At 36.3% G+C, this 14,074-nt stretch overlaps 1 protein-coding gene across 3 annotated transcripts in view; it reads left to right on the forward strand.

Moving 5' to 3' along the window:
* CDIN1 (CDAN1 interacting nuclease 1) overlaps nucleotides 1-12,989 on the forward strand; it is a 121,520-nt gene extending 108,531 nt beyond the window's left edge. For 2 of the 3 annotated variants that reach the window (XM_021539303.3, XM_021539305.3), the window contains 2 exons: nucleotides 10,099-10,248; nucleotides 11,119-12,989. In XM_021539303.3, the coding sequence (XP_021394978.1) occupies nucleotides 10,099-10,234 (136 nt within the window). In that variant the 3' untranslated portion in view covers nucleotides 10,235-10,248; nucleotides 11,119-12,989. Of the gene's footprint in view, nucleotides 1-10,098; nucleotides 10,249-11,118 lie in introns of those variants that run through there. The other variant, XM_021539304.3, reaches the window with a different exon arrangement.
* Nucleotides 12,990-14,074: the final 1,085 nt, after the last annotated feature.

Below are 14,074 nucleotides of genomic sequence, written 5' to 3' on the forward strand. Positions count from 1 at the left end.
CGTTGCCATGTATAATTTTATGTCTTCCTTTTGAATGTAATTTTGTACCTTGATGGTGAGCCCAGAAAAATTCAGTGCATAGTAAGCAAAGACAGCTGAAACACATTTGGGTTTAGTATTGATATATACTGAGAAGGGGCAAATAACTTGTAAATAAATCTAAATAGCATGAATTTTTCAGAAGGTGCATGCAGTAGAGCTCTCTGTGTAGGTGTATAAATAGTTAAGAAGAGAGAAGGCAGAAAAGGGAAGTAGATTTCTTTGCTCATCCTCAGTTATGCACTTACTTCACATAACAACGAATGTAACACTACAGATTGCCTTGGTGGTCTCCTAGAGTCTCTGAAACTGTCCAGCTTGCACCACGTGAAAATATCTCTTCTGGGAGACTGGATATTTTGCAGATGATATGTAAGATTTATGTATGTCAGGATGCACTCCTTTCTGAATAACAATTAAATCCCAAATTATTTTCAAATATGAAGTGAGGCAGGACCAGTTTGGATTGAGCAGACACTAGATATATGAATCAACTGAGAGACAAGCTGAGGAGCCTCAGGCATTAAAAATAAGTGTGTGCCAGACACAGTTAAATTTTGCCAGTGGATTCCAAAGGCAGTGAGAATTTCAAGGTCAGAGGAGATGTCTGCCTTCCTTTTGGGTGGGCATCAGGTGCCACAGTAATGGGCAGCAGACATATCACTTCCTTTTTCATCTAGTCGCTGCTTAATACAGGCAGGTGACTTACATTTTGAGAGACAGTAAGTTTAAGTACAGCATCACATGTAAATGCATCTGCCTGTCAATTATGGGCAATAATGTGTTTGGTAGTTGCTGCTACTAAGCAGCATTATGTGGAGATACTCAGTATGATTTACTATCTGGTCTTCTGATTCTCTGATCTGGGAAGTTGGAAGCACAGATGAGCTGTCCTCCATTTGTTAATTCATCTGTTACATTGTTTGTTTTATTGCATATTTGTGTATAAGGATTTGAAGATACAGAATTGTCTAATAATTCATTCAAAATGTCTTGAGATAGCTTTAATGCTGGCCTCAAGATTTATGCTCAGCAAATAATAAGTGTGCAGGTTTATAGTGCCTTTATTTATCAACATTTCTGCTATCAAAATTTGCTGAGCAACTTTTCTAATTAGTTTGGTTCTGTTTTACAATAATTATTAAACAAAAATCTAATGCTGTAAGAGCAGTTCTGCCTCCTTGGTTAAATGCACTTTTGGCCTGTCCTGACTTTCTGGTGAGCACTGATGGCTCACAGAAAGAAAGGATAGCTGCAAAGTAAGAGGCACTCACAGATTATTCAGATATCATCTTGCACTGGCCTCAGGATGGCCTGTTACTTTCAGCCATAAAAGTAAACAACTGTTAATCACCTAGTGGCAACATGGCTTGACCGGCACTTGTGGCTGCCTGGACTTCAGTCTAACAGTACTCAAAGGCTTTTCTCATGTTTTCTGTCACCCAGGATAAGAGGCAGTTTGCAGCCAAGCATTCCTTTGGGAAGGCTGCTGTGAGTTTAACACAATGTTTGAAATAACCTCAGTAACTCCTCTCAACACTGATCCACAGCTTCAAATGTGCAGAATCAAACAATAGCAGCCTTGCATCGACAGTCTCTGGAGAGCGAACTAATAGCATAATGTTTTCTAAGGGAAACTGAGTAAGCAAGTACCTCAAGAAACAACATTCCTTGCCTGGATTTAATCAGAAAGTGATGCTTTCAGCAACAATATGTGGATTCGTTCTGCAGTGCAAGCAACCATCTTTGTTCCCTGCTTATTCAAAGAGTACTGCCATTCTTTCAATGGCAAATGCAAGTAACACAACTTAAAATAGAAGCAGCTTTAGTGAACTAGTCCTCAAATTGCATGTTGTAGGATTGGAAGGGTGTTGCTGTTTGAACATTAATGGACTTGCAAAACAATGGACAGTAACACAATGTGCTAACCCTGAGTTAGGAAAGACAAATATATAGATACCACATCTAATACAGAATAGAATGTTAGACTTTCTCCCCCAGAATGGAAATTTTGAAGCTTCTGAAGAAGATGTAGAAAGTTTTCTTGTATTCTGCCTTTCAGATTTTAGGCGTTTGTGGTTGAGCACTTCTTTTGCTTAGTTACGTCCCTCATCCAGGATTCCTGAAGTCACTTTGATCTGTATTGAAATAGTTAACTAACGTAGAATCCTTGTATTTCCCAGAATATTGCATTTATCTCCAAGTTATCAAACAACATACCTGGAGCACTATTTATTATCTCTTTTAGCCAGATACTGGAACTATCTTCCCAAGTAGCCAAAATGCATTGTTTTCTGAGATGCATACCCAAGTGATCCCCACTAGAGCCAGAAAAAGCCACCAGTGTGTACTCAGAGCCCAGAAGGCCAAGTGCATTGTGGGCTACATTAAAGGGTGGTCAGGCAGTGGAACAGGTTGCCAATAGAGATTTGGATTGCCTGTCTCTGAGAATGTTCATGGTCAGGTTGGATGGGGCCCTGAGCAGCCTGGTCTCAGTTATTGGCACCCCTGCCTACAGCAGGGTGTTGGAACTAGATGACCTTTAAGGTCTCTTCCAACCCAAACCAGTCTATGATTCTCTGAAAAAAACTGTGGCCATTATTTCCATGAAACAATCCAGCAGTATAAGAGTTAAAAATCTCTTTTCTAAAATGTTGATGTGAATATGATGTTAATTTTCAGTACATCACCCCAGTCCTGCAGTGCAGACATAGGGTCACCTTGTAGAGTGTCTTTAGAGCAGAAAACTTTACAATCTGATGTGCAAAGAAATCATCTACCTGATTTTTGAATATGCTGAGACTGAAAAAAAAAACATGTTGTTTCTTAAGTACACACAACCACTTGAGAGTTGAGCATCTGGAATACTGCTAATAAACAAAACAAAACAACAAAAAAAAAGAGTATATTTTAGTAAATGTTAGAACATGAACCAACAGAAACTGAGAAATTTGAAGTTCACTCAAGGCTCTCTCCTCTTAATGACAAGCTGCCTTAAAGCCAGTATGTGTTTTCTTTCTCACTCACTGCATCAGTCTTCACTTAGAAAGCCTTGATCCTTGTAAATCACTGTAGCCTTAATGTTATTTAATCATAGTTTTTAAAAGTTAATTTCCATGAGAACTGTATTTTTAAAAAAGCCTAACTTGTCACTGAGGATTATAAAAATCCTTTATTTGCCTGGAGAACAGTACTCAGATCTGAATGAAGAAGTGTAAGTGAAGAATGTGTTTCGACAGTTTGTTTATTAAAAATGTATTATGCAGCTAAAAGTTATATTGTATTTATAATATTTTAATGACAGTGACTTGCACAGTTTCTAGTGCGGTCTATTAGTGTGTATTTAAAACTGTGCTATGGAAAATTCTGAAATATTTTAAATGCCCCCTTATGTCCACATAAATATCACTCGATTTGTTTTTGTTTTTCAAAATGCCACAAGCAATTAAAGCATATTATAAGCTTGATTAAATGCTGCTATTTTATTGAAGCTTTAACAGTGTCATTGCAGAGGTAAAAAAATAACTAGTGTAAAAAGAGTTCATTAAGATTTAATCACATCTGAGTGAGGTGTAACTGTAGAGAGGCCTGATATTAGTTTCCATCCACGTTTACTTCACCTGACAATTCTAACTTCAACATCAACTGCGTATACTATCAGTTTCTGGCATTCATGGAAATTCCTACCTTTCTCAGCCCAAAGAAATTCCCACTTTTGAGTCAAAATCTCCTCGTTAAATGGGAGTCTCACAAAGTATTAGTGGACTTCGACTTTTTCCTTGTCTTCAGTAAAAATAAGACTTCCCCCAACTACTCTGGTAACATCAAAGCTTAAAGCAGATTAGGTTTTACTTGCTTAATTTTACCTTAAGCAGCATGAACTGAGTGCCTGGATCCTTGAGACATGTTATGTTGCCAGCATCTGTGTGTGAGGCATGAAGTACTTGTTCATGCCATGGACAAGTTTCCTGTTATCTTTACAAGTATGTGATCAGAATTTTTTAAGTTTCTTGAACTACATCTGTAAGCAATTTTTTTTTTCCACTTGCTACTGTAGGAAGCCAGTGTTAAGTAGCTTAAGGGAGTTGGGCACAAAAATATTTCAGCCTTATAGATTACAGGTTAAAGATCAGATTTTGAAAGCAAAAATTATCATTGATTTGGTAAGCAAAAAATATCACTTGATTTGCTAAGTACTAGATTTTTTACTCCTTTCAAACAGATTTGGTGAAGTCAAACTAATAAGGTGTTGTGTGTGTGTCACTGGATCACGAAATTGTGTGGAGGATTGGAAAACTGACAGGAATGATAAAACTCCACCACTCACCATTATCTTCAAATTGCATTCAGAGTTTTAAAATGCACTGTCTTAATGCACAAGTACCCGTATTTGATTTTAAAACTCTGTGTAAATGATCGGTATTAAAAAGTGCCTTGTTATAAACAATTCTGAATTAGGACTGCAGTAGCTGTTTAAGTGGGAAGTTTCTTCCTAATCGAAGTACATTTCTGAACAGTGGCTCTTAAATGTTTGCCAAGATATATAATGCTGTGTCATCAGCAGCAGTAAACTGGTCTAGACATAAGGAAGTTGGCTGACTTAGGCCAACTGACCTTATTTGAAAATGTGGTCTGTAGTTGTTGCCTACTAGCCTAGCTCCGCCAAGTTTTAAATTTCTTCCGCTGACACAAATGAGACTTCTACAGTACACTAAATTAAAGCTGAGTATCTCTAAACAGTAAACTTATTATGTATTACTATAGGGGGGGTTAATTATTTTATTTTCAAGTTTTAGTACTACATGTAAAGCCTGTTTACTCACAACTGTGATTCTGAAGAATGACGTTAAATTAATTGACTTAGAATGTAATAATTTATTTGTGAACTTTTGTAATTCCCCTTTCCCAGAAAACAAGTAGTACTGTGCAAATGGTAATGCTCTGGTTTGTTTCATATTTAAAAAGAAAAACAAGGGGAGAAAGCCAGCTTTTTTAGCTGGCATTGAAAAGGGAGGGACTAGAATGCAGTCCTTAAAAGACACATTCAGGTGTGACCTTCATAATTAGAATTACCAGCCAGGTAATTTTATATCATTTTAATGTTATGTTAATATTTGGCTGAATCCATTTGATAAAATATTTGTTAAAATACATGCATATTAGAAAAAAAAAAATCATATGCCAGCATTTTCGTATGAGAGTCTTCTGGAATTCAAATTATTTACATTATACTGAGATACATATAGAACATCTATAACAAATAGACTAATAATAAATTAAATTAACATATGTATAAATATAATTCCAAGTTCTTTTACATTTCTGTTCAGTATCAAGCAGTGTGTTAAAATGCATTTTTCATAAATGCATTTTTCATAAAACCACATGCAAGGATTTGTGATCGTGAAAAAATCACCTCACAACAGCCACATGTCTAGGCAAATCCTTAGAAGCTGGTGTGGACCTCACACAGACATTCCAGAAGAAAAGACATTACTAGAAAGTTTTTCTTGAAGTGAAGTAGAATATGTGTGAGCCTACTAGGCCACTTTGATAAATAAATAAAAGTTTTTTTTTCTGTTCTAGCACAAAACTGGTTCAACTGGAGGGCAAGCTAAACCCTAATTCATATTTTACTTAGTTGTTTTCTTTCCCTTTTTTTTCGCTTTTTTTTTAAGTCGTCCCTTAGTTTGTTGTTTTTGCTAAAGTTTTTTCGTAAGACAAAGAGCCATTTAGCTTTGGGTTATCTGAATTTTGCCTTCTGGCTTTACAGTATATATCTGTGAAACTCCTTTCCAAGACAAAACTCAGTGTCCCAGGATTATCAGTGTACTACTTTAGCTATGGTTTTCTTTCAAAATTTATGTGATTAAACCAATACAGAGTTCCTCTGAACAATCTGAAATTAGTGCAGACCTGACTTACTTAGAGCAAGTAGCATTGTCAGATGCAAGTTTTACCTAAAGAACTTGTTGAGACTGCAACTATATTTAGCTATACTCAGACTGAATTTTTCTATCTCAAATGGTTCAGTTGATTCTTTGAAAGACACCATGTGCTGCTTTTAGTACTTAGACTAAATTTAGTAAACTATATCAAGCCTAAATTAGGCTTGATATATATATATATCTTTATATATATATATATATATAAAGATATATATATAAATATATATAGATATATATATATCTATATATAGATATAGATATATAGATATATAGATATATATATATAGATATATATATATAGATATATATATATATATATATATAAAATATATATATATATATATATATTTTTTTTTTAAATTTAGTTATCTATATCAAGCCTAAATTAGGCTTGATATATATAACTAAATTAAAAAAAAAAAAAAGGCTAATTTAGGTTTGATATAGGCCTAAAGCAATCCACCAGCTTTTTTAATGCTGCTCTCCTCTTGCCATGCCTTGGTGCCAGAAGCCTGTGTGCCTCGCTTTTGGCACTGCTGGTACTCACATCCCAAGTGCAGCTGAGTTGGCTTTGGCAGACTTGTAGTCAGTCACAGCTTCTGATGTCAGAACTGGACATTGAGTGAACTGGGATTTATATTATGGTAGCTACCTATCTATTGGTTGATTTTAAGTAAATGATGCAACCTCTGTGGATGATTTTCACTTACTATGTTTATTATGTTCTTGCATCTGTATTTCCTCTTTATTCTATTTTACTGCATGGAATCAACCAATCCTTAGTTACTTGCATTTCTTTTCAGCTTTAAAAAGAAACTCCTAATAAAAGTAAAGTTCTAAAAGCAGTACTTCTGCTGGAATAGCTAAAATTACAGTTTCATATAACTTTTGGACACATTCCTTCACACCTAAGAACTAAAGATGGTGTCAAGAAATACAAGCATATTTTCAGGGATTTATACAATTTTTCTAAGCAGGAAGAAAATCCATAGGAGTTCAACAGTTTGTTACATTCTAAGGTTGATTTTCAATTTAAGCCTAAACTTTCTCCAGTGGTCTTTCATATGAAATAAGATAACCTGGCCTAGCTTGTATCTGTACAGTTTTATAACCAATTGGTACATTCAAAGATTTTCTATGTTCCTCAGAGCTACTTAATGTCTCCCCTTTCCCTAGCAATACCAAGTATGCATTCTGTCATTTTAGTTCATTCTCCTGTGTAAACCACAGTCAGTCACTTAACTTGTTCACTGTTACAACTGATGCAAGAAATCAATTTGTCGCTTTACTTTGTAATTCACAGCACTGACTTTCATTCCTCAGGGTGTCATATCTCCACTTGTGAAGGAGTCAAATTAAAAAGTATGGTTCTTACTTTTAGGTTACATTTCACTATCTCACCCCCTTACACAAAAAGGTTAAGTGTCTTTTCAAATTAAGGCAGCAGTAATTAACTAGTGGTGTTGTTTGTGGTTTGCCAACTCTGGGCGTTAATGAGAGAGAAATTAGCACTTAGCAGCAGGAGTTCCTGATAGTCAGTGGCAAATGCTTAATGGGCCAACAAGTTTATTTTAGTCTTAAGTACTGCACTTAAGTGCAGTAAACAAAAGTATGGCTGGGTTTTTATGTGATCATACACGTGAGCTTTATGATATAGAGCTATAATAGAATGAATGACACAACAGAGTTGAAAAAGTGCAATCTAAACAGCACAGGGCAGTTTTACTGTAACACCACAATCAGAAGCAGGATTGATGGATATTTTCTTGCCGAAGATGTCCTGCCATTAACAGTCTGCAGATGTTCTTGTATATAATTTTATCATCAAATTTTCTATTTCTGAACATAATTTTAAGCCCTCAAAATTGTGCTTGAGCTGAGGTGATTTGCTCACAAGACATAAATTAGCCTTTTGAGGTGTCTTGAAATAGTAATTTTATTTAAAATTACAGTTTCAAAAAATAAATAAACAAATTACTTAAGCACAGTGCCACATGCATTTTATGGTGGATGGGGGAGGATTCAGTCTGCCACACAGCAAAATGAGCCCTTCAGAACTTGGGTGAGCAGCTGCTCATTAGCATCAGGATTTTACCTGACACGTGTGCTCGTAATGAGTAACTACTTGCATACATTTCATACCTTCTGCCTTGCACAAAATAGCCCATTAGAAATGTAAGGTGTGCTCCCTGTCTTCTGGGGATTTTGCTTTTAATATAATTTTGGTTAGTACGTAAGTACATTCCCACCTGATTACCCATTTCTGTATTTGCTTGATGTGGGAACAGATAAGTCATCTGTGAGGGAACAAAAGCGGGGGCCCTTGCTGGATCAGCACACTGCTGATCTGTCTGTCACCAGAGGCTGTGAGCACCAGTGCTTGGCCTCGCTTGCCTTGGCCCCTCACTCCTGCTTGGGTCTCCAGGCTTGCGGGTGCCGTAAGGTTCTGCACACTTTGGCCCCGCAGGAGCCTAAGCAATGGACAATGGAAAGAAGTCTGTGGAAGCTGAAGTTGTTGGTCGACCAGACAAAATTAGGAACTGGGTACAGGCAGCATCGTCTTCATATTAACCACTTTTTAGTCTGTACTGTATTGCCAGACATGTCAGAATACGTTACCTAGTACAACCAGATGGGTCAGAGTTTTAACCTTTCAACTTTCTAATATCACCTTTCAGTTGCAAAAGCATATTTGCCAGTGTGACTTCATCTATGCTGAGGGTAATTTACTCTGCCACTGAACTGTGGCCACTTGGGAGGTTGAAGAGTAGTAGCCATAGACCAAAATGTTACAATGCTCTGCAGCAGTTTTAGGCAAAAGAGTACCACATCTAATTGAAACTGCAGGAGGAAGCCACAGGGGTTGCTTCTTCCTTTGATGCCTATTCCATTACATGAGCACATCAAATAGAGTTTTCTCTGCATTGCTGGAAGGAAACCACCCTCACAAAGCCAGTCTGGCACTACCCATGGCTTTGAGTGCTTGTATTGTCTGCTCAGTGGACATTTAGGTTGCCGTGCCTTCCATCAGCACATGTGAATTAAAATTAAATGTTAACAAAAATTGGCAACCATATTGGTTGAATCCTGAGTACAACTCTGCATATAAACCATTACATGACATTCTATTGAACTTTTTCTTGTACAGACGGTACCTAACAGCTCATCCTGCACTGTTGGTTTTGGCAAGTTCACTACAGCATATAATAAATCAAGGAAAGAAAAAGCTTTTTGGCCTAATGTTGTACAGACTGCTGTAATGTTAGACTACAGAAAGCAGTTCTGTTTTTAGACATCCTTTTACTAACCCAGCATTCATAATTTATGATTCCACTGTAAAATTCCTGCAACACTACACCAGAAGTAGTGCTGCCCTTTAATTAAGTGCTCTCAGTAGGAAAAACGTGAAACTGATGTGCAAAACATATCGCAGTACACGGTGATTGATAGTGATTACTTCTTTATGAACCCAGCCTGAAGGTCTGAACTTCCTGATGGGTAAAATAGTCCATGGGGCTACTTCCTGAGATAGCCTAGTGGGGATCAGTCAGAGTTAGCAATATCTGAGGAATTCCTGAGGCACATTTCAGAGCCATTACAACACAAACTTTCTGTCTCTTCTGAATTGTGCTTTATGTTAATAATTACCTGAATAATAGCTCATTGTAGAGATTATATTTTAAAGATTCATTGTTATCTCCATGGTATTATAATTTGAATGAACTGGGACATGTGTAAAACCTGGTACCTTTAATGTCTACACACACAAATCTAAAAGAGCAGGGTGCATGTCAAAAGAGGTTTCTCTGTGTATCATGGTTACTGAATGTTACTTAGTATTTAGTGCACGGGTATATTTACTGATGTGTGCAGAAGATTCAAAATAAACTGAACTCTGATGTGGATTCTGTGAGTCTCTAAATATCATTTTTATTCATAGAATCAGGTAATATTGACATCAATCAATTGCACATTCAAAATTTGAAAATTAAATGGAGGTTAAATACTCCCTCCAATTTTGCAGTGAAGATTTGTGTTGGAATCACAGAGGTGGGAAATTGAAATTCCCCTAACACAGTTACATAGTTCATTTTTCTTTTTTGTGTGATAGATTTGGCCCTGGATTAGTCATCTACTGGTACGGGTTTATTGAAGAGCTGGACTGCCATCGTGAACGTGGTATCCTGCTAAAAGACTGCTTCCCTACTGACATTGTGACTCTGCGCCACAGCATGGCTCAGCGCTGATGTTGGAGGAAGAGGTAAATCCGGAAGCAATTTTACTTTCCTGCAGTGTAAACTAATGGCAGCATCTGCCCTGAACTTCAGCTGAACTCCTGCTGCCTGCCCTTATGCTACTGCTGCTTTACACAAACATATCAAGAGTTTCTGTTTTGCTTCAGTCCTCTGTTGTGATCAGCCAAAAAAGACAGACACAACCCACTCATTATCAGCAGTTCTGTCTCTGTCAAACAGCAAGTTTCGAAATACTCATAATCTTCCTTCCGGATGGCTTCTTCAAGCATTCTAACAAAGACAAAAATGCAGAGGCTGAAAGGTGGAGCTTTCAGTTCTTATCCCTGTTACAGAGTCACCTATAAAATTAAGTGGTTTTTATGAATTCATTATGTGCTGGTGATGTGACTAAAACACCTACCATGATGTGGAGGTTTGGTGAAGACTGTTTTGGAGCTTAAAACAATATCATGCAAAGCTGGTAAACCCCAAGTCGTAAGAGAGGATCATGGCTGTTACAGTAAATAGCCAGGTTTTGAGATAGTAATTGGTGTATGTGTTTTGTCACTATCTGATTTTTAAAATCAACAATGGAATCCCAAGTTAACAGTTAAAAAATAGGAGATTTTTAAACCAGGGGTGAAAGCAAAGAACACAGCTTTTCTTTTATGTATTTTGTGTTATTTTTGTTTTTATATTTTATGTATTTATGTGTTTTATGTTATGTATTTATGTACACCCCTGTGAAATTTGGGGGTAGTGTGAGGGAGACTTAGTAAGTATTTTAATGACTCAAAAATAACTCATGTTTTGTCTTTTCCTCACCCCTGGAGAATCTGTACCTAGGAATTTTTCTCTTAAATGACTAAGGAATGAATCTCTCTTTACCCCTACAGGTACTGTAGCAAATTTCTGGCACACAGAGGTCCAAAAGAACAATGTGCAGGAGCTTTCTATGTGAATTATTTCTGAAGGAGTTTACCATCCTGGTGTTCAAGAAGGGGAATTTAAAAAAAAAGGTACAACAGTGCTTCATACTGGATCAGTTCCACAAGACAAATAAAGCACACAAATGGACAGAAGTTCCTGCGTACTTGTTTTCTTGTAAGAGCCTTATTTTTCTCTTGCTAGAACCACCAGGATCAGCAGTTCTTTGAGGTGGGTGTTAGCCCTTTGTGAAGTTTTGAGTTCAGTCTCCTTTTTGCATCCGCATAGCCACTCAGAGGAGCAAGATTGGGTCTCAGGTTTGTTCTCTCAGACGTTTCTTAATGACAGCAGCTTATTGGGCTTGACACTCCATGCTAACTAATACTCAGGAAAGGACAAAATATATTAAAATGTCAGTGAGAGATTTGCATGTATGCTCATCATGTTCAGATGTTCTGAGAAGAAGAGCTATGAATTCAGCTGTAGAAATAAAGGTCTGATAACAGTCTCCCTAAAGCACAAGATGATGATCTTTTCCAGAAAGGAAGGGTCTCTAAAACATTACAATGCATCTTTATCACCTTTTTTTTAGTTTAAGTGTGCCTGTATGTTTTCAAAACTCATGTGCAGACGTTTTACAATCTTGCCTTGAGTGGAAAGGATATTATTCCTATTCAGGAGTTTTTCAGCTGTAGTTTTCAAATGCATACATAGTATTTTTATTTTTAATTTTTAGTTTTCACCTTAACACTTTGTGGTAAGTTTTAGACAGGAGTTTATCAATTTGACAAATCTTTCCTTTTCAAGAAAGAAATGTCTTTAATCATCTAGTACTCTGTCCCTTGCTTCAGAGATAAACTAGAACAGCTCCACGGAGTTATTGTTGTATAGAGATATTTTCCTGTGTTTGAATGTGTTTTAGTGAAGAGATTTGTATTTAAAAAATATTCAAGCACCTGTAACTCATTTGCATTCAACTATTTAAGGTATTGTGCTGAGCTTATTTTACCTGACCAGCTGTGAGGTATCTGCCCATACAGATACACAGAAGCATCTGTGAATGTACCTGCCTGATGCTACACGCAGAAGCTACATTTAGGCTGTTACCCCCCCTAGGACTTTTAACTATGGTTTAGGTTAGTGGAATGTGTAAAATCAACAAGAGAATAAAAAAGAAGGAATAACTGAACATTATCGTAGAAGAAAATTCAGAAGTAATGGTTGTCTGAGTGAAATGGGTTTTAAAGGCAAACGGTATTTGTTTTAGCTACTGCATATGCTTTCTGTTGTACGAAATCATTTAAGTCAATTTTTACATGATACACTAATGCTGCTTTTTCTTTTTGAATAAATTAAATTTATCTGCACAGATGTTGAAAATTCTGCTAACCTTCATCAAACCTTTGCTTTATTTGTTTTTACATTAAACAAATTTATGTGGAGACACACAGATAAATCAGTTTAGGCTTATATTTGTGTATTTATTCCTCTACCTAATGCTGTGACATAACAGGTTGAAAAGTGGTACAGCTATATTTAATCAGAGCTTTGTACTCATCCTCATATACTGCCCACTTAAAGGATCTGTATTAGAATGAGGATGAAATTAACCACAAAAGTCTGTTTACTGTACCAATTTCATTGCATGCTATCAAAAAAGCTTTGCCACTACAAAAACTATGCTGTGTCACTATTTTAAATGCTGAAAGTAAAGCATAAAAAAAAAGAACTGTTTTGTTATTATTACTTGTATACTGAAAAAAAAAACCCCTTTATTTGGCTATTTTCTCTGTTTATCAGATGTAAACATCAACTTTAATATTAAAGAGAAAGGCACTGCTGTTTGTTTGTGGGTTTTTCTTGGTCTGTTTTTCTTAACGTTGTGGCCATTAGAATCTTAACATTAAAACCAAATTCAGTTTTATGGAGTATTCTGTAGAGTGTGCTAATGAATTATGCCAAGCCAGAAAACAGAAGTGAACATAAAACTGAATGATGTTCTCACTGGCATATATAGACTTGCAAGCATCTGCTCTTACAACCACTGTGATAAGGCCTGTTCTGAGCTTTAGGAATTGATATAATTGTATTGAGCAGGGAAGCAAAACTTCCTTGTAAAGGAGGAACACAATGGTGGGTCGCACACTCTAATATATTAAGAAAACAGAGGTTTTACCATTCCTATATTCTGGGGCACATTATTAGTATGAGTTTAATAATCTTTCCCTAAAGACAACTCAGAGAGAAAAAGCTTTTGTCTAAAGCTGAAGAAAAGGGACCAAATGTCTTATTGTGCCTACTTCATTACATTAATATTACTTTTAATAAACATTGTTAAACATTAATAGTTAATAAACATTAATAAATATTAATCAACATTAATAAAAGTAATAGTTTTCTTCCTGTTCTGTTGTATATGTTCATTCAAAACGTCATTTTTTCCTTGTATTGGCTTTTGGATTTCTCCACCCTCTAGACTACTACAAAAGACTGTGAATACCTCTTTCCATTTTCCAATCCTCCCCTTTTAATTTTCCATCTTATTTTAATCATTTCACTTTTATTTATTCAATATATTTCCATTTGCTCATGTGTCCTGTTTGAAGAGCTTTCTACCATGTTTTCTACCACCTGCTTCTGTTTCTGTTACTACCTCTGAAGAGTGCTGGTTCCATTTCTGTATACATTTGAAATGACCAACAACGTAAAGCAATTTTCCTCTTACACTAATTTAAATAGCAGCTCTGGATTCCAGGGAGACTGTCCTCAAAATTTCAACATAGCTTTGTAAAGGGGAAGCGTTGTGATGCTCTTCATACTCTTGGTATCAAATACAGGTCATTTTTGCAGGCTAGGAGTATTCACCAAACAGAGTGCACTTAGTGCAGAATAATCACTCACTCCTCAATTGCTAGTACAGTTGTA

This window comes from Lonchura striata, chromosome 6 (assembly GCF_046129695.1).
Source record: "Lonchura striata isolate bLonStr1 chromosome 6, bLonStr1.mat, whole genome shotgun sequence".
NCBI classification, from domain to species: Eukaryota; Metazoa; Chordata; class Aves; order Passeriformes; family Estrildidae; genus Lonchura; species Lonchura striata.